The 8,809-nt window shown below is 54.3% G+C and overlaps 1 protein-coding gene across 2 annotated transcripts in view; it reads right to left on the reverse strand.

Moving 5' to 3' along the window:
* The window catches only part of ULK1 (unc-51 like autophagy activating kinase 1), an 80,980-nt gene that overhangs the window by 48,735 nt on the left and 23,436 nt on the right, over nt 1-8,809 (reverse strand). For both annotated transcript variants that reach the window (XM_075568639.1, XM_075568638.1), the window contains exons 5-6: nt 5,583-5,619; nt 213-386 (exon numbers count right to left, since the gene is read on the reverse strand). In XM_075568639.1, the coding sequence (XP_075424754.1) occupies nt 213-386; nt 5,583-5,619 (211 nt within the window). The remainder of the gene's footprint in view (nt 1-212; nt 387-5,582; nt 5,620-8,809) is intronic.

Below are 8,809 nucleotides of genomic sequence, written 5' to 3' on the forward strand. Positions count from 1 at the left end.
GTAAAGATGTCAATGTAATTAGCAAAGTGCATCGTTAGTTAGGACCTCAACTTTTCCCATCTTCAAAACTCCCAAACAAAACTCCGGATTCACGATTTTCATCTAAAAAAAAAAAGGCTAAGACAACACTGCTAAATCCCCGCTCTGTATTGTCCAAACGCCTGGTGTAGCGTATTCACCAGTATCGGGGGCGGTAAAGCAGAGGCTCTTACCAATCTTGATGCGGATTTTGTTGGGGTTGGACCTGCGCCCCCCCGTGCAGGACAGGAGGATGTTTTGGGGCTTCAGGTCTCGGTGGATGATTCCTTTGCCGTGCAGAATTTTCATGGCTCCTGCTATCTGCAGGAGGAAGATCCGGATGGTGTCCTCACTCAGTGTCCGCATGGCTGGAGGGTACAAGAACATCCCCGGTTATGAGCCAGAGGGGAAAACGCGTTCTCGTTCACAGGGTTTTCATTAAAAGTGCTCACTTAGGGCAGGTTAGGCATTGAAGAAGTCACGTGTTTGAAAAAAAATAAAAAGTTACAACATAAATAATAATATAATAATGCTCGGTCGGATTCAGAGGCTTTCATGCAGCCTCCCTACATTCACTATATTATTATATTAATATTGTAGCAGGAAGATAAATGGATGTGGTGTGAATCACATGGGATCAGTTCTTGTGAATGGTGTGTATTCGACTAACAAAATTGCTACATCTGGCACTTGTGATACCGTCTGATTAACGATGGCATGGATAGTAGAGGCATCAACACAACACAACTCCAGAGAAGACAGCCTTTTCTTTTTATATACAGCAATTGCTTCAGACATCACTCACGCTAAAGCAGCAGTCCAAGCTGCCGGTTTTCATTTGTATTTTATTTTCCCTTTAATTTATGCATCAATAGAATCCACACACACAATGATAAATATTTAGCTAAGTTGCCGATCGGCGAAGATTCTGCTCTGGGGGTTCACTAAATGGCTGTCGGTGCAGCAGAAGAGGACCAAAGATGCAAAGTTCTGTGGGGAAGATCATGTGACCGGACAGTCACTATATACAAGTGGTGCACTGCTAGAGAGAGGGCAGGGCTCAAAAAGGAGTGTGTGCCAGAGCCTGTTTCAGAAGAGGAAGGGGATGAGACGCTGTAAATGCTTGCTCTAGCAACATTTTTTTTTTAAATGCTACAAGTATTTTCTCATAGTACAGAACTGATGTATATATATTTAAAAAAAAACACACATGTAGGATATTGCTTGGACTGCAGCTGCAATCCAGCTGTTGGCCTGCATGGACACAGCTAGACGGCTGGCAGCAGCTTCACAAAGCACTCATCTCATCAATATAGTGATGTAAAAGCAAGGGGAGTGTTAAATCCTTATGAAAACATGGGCCATGTTGTAAGAACGCTTAAGACCCAACACAGGAAATGAAAGGTTTTTCTCCCTGCAAGCGTGGGAACCGGCGGGGATAAGCGTGGGCTTCGGGAAGAAACTATGCAACTGGGGTTCAACCAACCGCAGAAGTTTGTGAGCTTTATTGCTCAGTTCTTCAAAGTATTATATGCCCTGAACGTGGCAGGGGGTCCTTTATCAAACACGCTACACAATGCCTGTGTTATTCTTGGCTTAACCGGTGGGAAGAGATATGTATAACTGTGTGGATCCACCCATCCTGTCTACTGGCCGGTTCCAGTACTGGTCTATCCCCTATTAGTATTGTACTGTATATAGGGGGGTGTAACACACACACACACAGAAAAAAAAAAAAAAGAAGGTATTTATATTATAAGCCCTCAGAAGCAGAAATCCCTATTCAGCATTGCAGGGAAAATAAGTTGTCTATCCGCTGCTGCGAAGGTCCATTCATTACTACATAATAACCCATTCATTCCTGAACGGGCCAGCAAGTATCTCCTGAGTGCTGCACTACAATCCTCTCCAGCAGTGAGAGGGTTAAGTCATAGGGATACACACATTTGTTTTAGTAGAAGATCGCCCTGGGGGGGTTGGGGGGGTTGGGGGGGGATTTCTAAGCAGGGCACTTTTCAGAACTCTCTGTGGTAATCGGTAACGGGCGGTGCATCTGGTCCCCAGGACATTGAGTTGCCAGCATTGCTGGGAAGTAACTATATCCCTTTGTTTATTTCGCTCAACTGACACGGTGACGAGACGATTCTCCCAGGGACAGGGCTGTTTATTTAGATCTCTGTTCCCTCCCCTTCGCCCTGGCACGGGGTCTGTTTCACTAGGTCAGCACATGCATGCCTGTGCAGGTCACTTGCAGGCTGGCGTTGCGCAACGTCCTAACATACCCTACTGTCTAGGAAAGAACCCATCAACACGCTGCCTGGCCATCAAGCCGAGTCATTTAAACAGTGCCAGGCCTCTAACCATCTCCAAAACCCCAATGGGGGCTACTGGTGAGAAACCCACTGACAGGACTATTATCAGGGGGTCTCAAGAACAGACTGGGTACTTGGCCATGAGGGCCCCTTCTTCTGATGTATTCAACCTCTCTCTGTCCTTTATGGGAGATTCAATCCATGGCCCTTCTATGCATCCCTATCCATTTTCCCATTTCCCCCATGGACACCGGCGCAGCTCAGCCCAACCCCCCCCCCCCCCTACCAGATCAGCTGCCTGGTCGTCTTAATCACGCTTCCTCCCCAGATCCTCCATTATCCTACCCCCGCCACATTCTATCAGCATAATGCAGCACCAGAGCTGCCTTCCCACACTATGCCCATCCTCCTCCGGACGCCCATACCCCACCTCTGCAACACAACACACCTCTCCTGAAATACACGGCGAGGTCTCCCCATGGGACCGCAGGCATGCCCTATTGGACTCCCGCCACCATCACACCACGGAGGCCCCAGGAATCTACAACCGGTGACCTTCATTTACACACATCATCCCCAGGCTCAACCCTTAGCAGAGGATTGACTAACAGATCAGCACCCTCCCCCGCAAAATAATTTAGCAGCCAGCAGATGGAGCCTACACGGGACACTATTCGTGGCATAGTAGCTCAACCTATGGTCACGTGAGTAAACTGAGGTCTACCTGCTCACTACCACATTCAGGTCACGACCGTGAAAAGAGGACACGCTCGACATGACATGGATTCCACCCCCCCCTACTGTCAGCAACGCAACAATCAATGGGGAGGACACAACACACACCAGCGCAACCCCCCACACGCTAGACAGAGGAGTAAAAACGCGGACCTCTATCTTCACTCTCAGCCTTGGCCCAGGTCACCATATGAGGATGACTACCAACAGTAATTGGTTTGGGGAAGCCGCGTATGCTTCCCCCATATCCAAGAATAGCACACGCGGGCCGGAGGAGTCCATCACAACCAACCTCACCATCGTCACGCCCCTCGTCAACCGAGCAACAGCCAAGGAAGAGATCAAGAGAGCAACCACCTCCCTCGCATGACCTGCATCACCTGAGAGACGGACTGCCGCGGGTGTCGTCCACAGTGGTGACGACGAAAACGGTCCCCGGGGCACGGCGACAGGACACGTGAGCATACGATTTCTGCATCATCCACACACAGCAACGAGTTGCAAGCACGCAGTTTGCTTGTTGCAAGCTTTACCATCCCAGCGCCAAATATGCCGGGTTCATTTTCAATCATTTGACAGGGCCATGGATATAATCAAAGCAAGCGGCTCAGTGAGTAAAGACACTGACTGGCACTGAGTTTGAAGCAAGGGGAACCTGGTTCAATTCCTGGTGTCGGCTCCTTGTGACCTTGGGCAAGTCACCTTATCTCCCTGTGCCTCAGGCACCAAAAACCTAGATTGTAAGCTCCATGGGGCAGGGACCTGTGCCTGCAAAATGTCTCTGTAAAGCGCTACGTAAAACTAACAGCGCTATACAAGAACATGTTATTATTAAACATAATATTCTGGTCAGACAACCAGGGAGTAGTAAGTGCAGCTAAAAGCCTGTCAGCAACATCATTCACAGTAATACGGTTACTGCGGTGATTGGCTACTTTGCATGGGGAACAACATCAATTTCAAAGACAGGCATGTCCCAGGCAGTTTGAACGTAATTGCAGATGTTCGGTCACGTTGCAAGTGGTTGGGCTAGCGGCAGAAGCAGTAGGATTAACACGCCCACGTCATCTTTGGCAGATAGGGCCGTCGGACGAATAAAGGGACGTGTGCCACGTAAGATAGTTAGTACAAGGTTAAAGCTCAGGGTGGGCAGGTCGGCCCCAGGGATTACAGAGGTTCCCCTTATGTGGCCTCTGGGTGGCAGAACTGCAGTGCCAGCCAGTTCAGGGATGCATACAACGTAGCAAGAACCGGTTGGGGATGTGGCGGTTGACCCTGGGGATAGTTCCAACTGCGTGGCAAGTTGTAAGCCCCCCCAACTGTGCACAAGGGGGCCAACTATGTCCAAATCAGCAGGTAGAAAGAAGGCGGGTCCAAACTTTCCGGGTGGGCCCAAACCTCCACTAGGGGGTCAGTGGCAATGGGTCAGGGGAGTGAGGTCAGGCTGTAGGTGCGGCCGGCAATCTCCCCCATAGCCATTTAGCGTTAGGGGCTGGCGTGCGGTTTAGGGATTTTTAGGGCATTAAGCCTTTGTGTATGTAAAACATATAAAGTCCGGTGTGGTGAGGAATGTTTTGTTGGTGCATCAGGAGCCGTTTCTCTCTCTCTTTTGTACACTTTCAATCGGATTTTGTAGTAAACTGGCAAGCCGGATAAAGGCACCCTCAACATTTCTATCAGCCGTTGTGTCTAAGAGGACCTGGGTTCCTACAGCTGCGTCCAACAGTCTAAAGCTAAAGACCTACTCCTTCTATCGTATATCTGGGAACACAAGAAGTCATGTGTGGGATAAGTACGAATTGTAATCTAACCAGCGACAAAACGGATTCAGCGTTAAACTAAGCGGACCAATCCTAGATAAAATATACACACACGTTGTAATTGTAAGTTATGGTGGGTGAAAAAGGCAACAAAAAACCTCCACCGGTAGCATATAGCCAATAAAGAATATCACTTGTGAGCACATTCACATCTTAAATAGGTCTGCAACACTGCCTTTCACCATTATCAGCTAGCATAGTCAATCCACTGCCGCAAGGGATTCTGGGAAATGACATGCAAATGAGCACACAATGTGTATACACACACACACACACACACACACACACACACACACACCATGATCTTGTATAATCCAACATAAAAAATAGAAACAGACTTTACGTCACACAAGCTCCTGAGGCTGAAATTATCGGAGCATGAAATTAAAGTCAAAAATCCCCACGCACCTTCCACTAAATCCCAACATTTCTTACACTTGATGCTGCTTGTACGCCTCTAACACACACATAATTAACCATTTCTTATGCCTTCAACATGCTGCAGAAAAAACCGGCACTGGAATATCATTAACGGCAATGCCGTAGACACTGCACGGTTGGACAGCACTGTGTATGTATATTTGTATCTATACAGTGCAGCGCTATACAATATAGAGTATTATCGGAGGGTGCCTACCTGCGGACCCTGGATTTGTGCAGGAAATAAAACAAGGTGATAAAGTGAATGCGTACTTACTGTGGAGGTAATCTGCCAAGTCCCCTCCGTTGCAATACTGAGAAGAAAATGCAAAAGACAAATCTACGTTCAAAGGTCTTCGTAAACACAACTAATACAGAACATTAAGGGGCTTATTCTATAACCGCCAAACAGGAGGATCAATGAGGAATGGTGTCCAAAAACGTTATGATGGGCTGCTCCGGTGGATATAAATAAGCCCCTCAGCATGGCCTTTCTTACCCACATGCCCTTTTTCTTACCAATTCTTATTTTACATAGCAAATGGTTACTGGCAGCATCATGGCATGCAATGTGACAGTGTTAGAGACACCATGTGCTCGGTCTAGGACTGTTCTAGACGGTCGCCCGGCCCTCCTAGTCCCGTGACCGCCCGGCCCTCCTAGTCCCGTGACCGCCCGGCCCTCCTAGTCCCGTGACTGCCCGGCGCTCCTAGTCCCGTGACTGCCCGGCCCTCCTAGTCCCGTGACCGCCCGGCCCTCTTAGTCCCGTGACCGCCCGGCGCTCCTAGTCCCGTGACCGCCCGGCGCTCCTAGTCCCGTGACTGCCCTCCCCTCCTAGTCCCGTGACTGCCCGGCCCTCCTAGTCCCGTGACTGCCCGGCCCTCCTATTCCCGTGACCGCCCGGCGCTCCTAGTCCCGTGACCGCCCGGCCCTCCTATTCCCGTGACCGCCCGGCGCTCCTAGTCCCGTGACTGCCCTCCCCTCCTAGTCCCGTGACTGCCCTCCCCTCCTAGTCCTGTGACTGCCCGGCCCTCCTAGTCCCGTGACCGCCCGGCGCTCCTAGTCCCGTGACCGCCCGGCCCTCCTAGTCCCGTGACTGCCCGGCCCTCCTAGTCCCGTGACTGCCCGGCCTCTCCTAGTCCCGTGACTGCCCGGCCCTCCTAGTCCCGTGACTGCCCGGCCCTCCTAGTCCCGTGACTGCCCGGCCCCTCCTAGTCCCGTGACCGGCCGGCCCTCCTAGTCCCGTGACCGGCCGGCCCTCCTAGTCCCGTGACCGGCCGGCCCTCCTAGTCCCGTGACTGCCCGGCTCTCCTAGTCCCGTGACTGCCCGGCCCTCCTAGTCCCGTGACTGCCCGGCGCTCCTAGTCCCGTGACTGCCCGGCCCTCCTAGTCCCGTGACTGCCCGGCGCTCCTAGTCCCGTGACCGCCCGGCCCTCCTAGTCCCGTGACTGCTCGGCCCTCCTAGTCCCGTGACTGCCCGGCCCTCCTAGTCCCGTGACTGCCCGGCGCTCCTAGTCCCGTGACTGCCCGGCGCTCCTTGTCCCGTGACTGCCTGCCCGGTCCTCCTAGTCCCGTGACTGCCCGGCCCTCCTAGTCCCGTGACTGCCCGGCGCTCCTAGTCCCGTGACTGCCCGGCGCTCCTAGTCCCGTGACTGCCTGCCCGGTCCTCCTAGTCCCGTAACCGCCCGGCTCTCCTAATCCCGTGACCGCCCGGCTCTCCTAGTCCCGTGACTGCCCGGCCCTCCTAGTCCCGTGACTGCCTGCCCGGTCCTCCTAGTCCCGTGACTGCCCGGCACTCCTAGTCCCGTGACCGCCCGGCGCTCCTAGTCCCGTGACCGCCCGGCGCTCCTAGTCCCGTGACCGCCCGGCTCTCCTAGTCCCGTGACCGCCCGGCCCTCCTAGTCCCGTGACCGCCCGGCCCTCCTAGTCCCGTGACTGCCCGGCGCTCCTAATCCCGTGACCGCCCGGCTCTCCTAGTCCCGTGACTGCCCGGCCCTCCTAGTCCCGTGACTGCCTGCCCGGTCCTCCTAGTCCCGTGACTGCCCGGCCCTCCTAGTCCCGTGACCGCCCGGCGCTCCTAGTCCCGTGACCGCCCGGCGCTCCTAGTCCCGTGACCGCCCGGCTCTCCTAGTCCCGTGACCGCCCGGCCCTCCTAGTCCCGTGACCGCCCGGCCCTCCTAGTCCCGTGACTGCCCGGCGCTCCTAGTCCCGTGACGGCCCGGCCCTCCTAGTCCCGTGACTGCCCGGCGCTCCTAGTCCCGTGACTGCCCGGCCCTCCTAGTCCCGTGACGGCCCGGCTCTCCTAGTCCCGTGACCGCCCGGCTTTCCTAGTCCCGTGACCGCCCGGCCCTCCTAGTCCCGTGACTGCCCGGCCCTCCTAGTCCCGTGACTGCCCGGCCCTCCTAGTCCCGTGACTGCCCGGCCCTCCTAGTCCCGTGACCGCCCGGCCCTCCTAGTCCCGTGACCGCCCGGCGCTCCTAGTCCCGTGACCGCCCGGCGCTCCTAGTCCCGTGACCGCCCGGCTCTCCTAATCCCGTGACTGCCCGGCTCTCCTAGTCCCGTGACCGCCCGGCCCTCCTAGTCCCGTGACCGCCCGGCCCCTCCTAGTCCCGTGACCGCCCGGCTCTCCTAGTCCCGTGACCGCCCGGCCCTCCTAGTCCCGTGACCGCCCGGCTCTCCTAGTCCCGTGACTGCCCGGCCCTCCTAGTCCCGTGACTGCCCGGCCGGCTCTCCTAGTCCCGTGACTGCCCGGCGCTCCAAGTCCCGTGACTGCCCGGCCCTCCTAGTCCCGTGACTGCCCGGCGCTCCTAGTCCCGTGACTGCCCGGCTCTCCTAGTCCCGTGACCGCCCGGCGCTCCTAGTCCCGTGACTGCCCGGCCCTCCTAATCCCGTGACTGCCCGGCCCTCCTAGTCCCGTGACTGCCCGGCCCTCCTAGTCCCGTGACTGCCCGGCCCTCCTAGTCCCGTGACCGCCCGGCCCTCCTAGTCCCGTGACTGCCCGCCCTCCTAGTCCCGTGACTGCCCGTCCGGCACTGCTAGTCCAATGGAGTGCCGGCCACGGGACTAGGAGCGACGGGCAGCCCAACTGCGGCGAATTGCACAGTAGCAACAAGTTGTAGTGGCAGCAGAGCGCCGGCAGCTCTTTGGCCGTGCTGCTGATCGATTTGTTCTCCCGTGATCAATCAGCAAAGATCCTGCTTCCCAGGGTTCACTAAATGGCTGCCTTTCAGTTTCAAATCAATCCTTCAGTCAGTGTAACTAAGCAGCTACAATATAGTTTTATATGACTAAGGTAACATTATCTATTGTTACAGTTTGCATCTTAAACTGCTGGGAATATTGGCAACAAATGATCACAACCAGGAAACGGTTGCAAAGATCTTGCACTGCTCGGGACATGTGCTAAACCTGCTATAGAAATCAAAGGATGCTCTGTATATTACATCTCATTAAAAGTGGCATTAAGAGTTGAATTTTTAAAAAAAGTACTGTACCAAGTATTAT

This window comes from Ascaphus truei, chromosome 13 (assembly GCF_040206685.1).
Source record: "Ascaphus truei isolate aAscTru1 chromosome 13, aAscTru1.hap1, whole genome shotgun sequence".
NCBI lineage: Eukaryota > Metazoa > Chordata > Amphibia > Anura > Ascaphidae > Ascaphus > Ascaphus truei.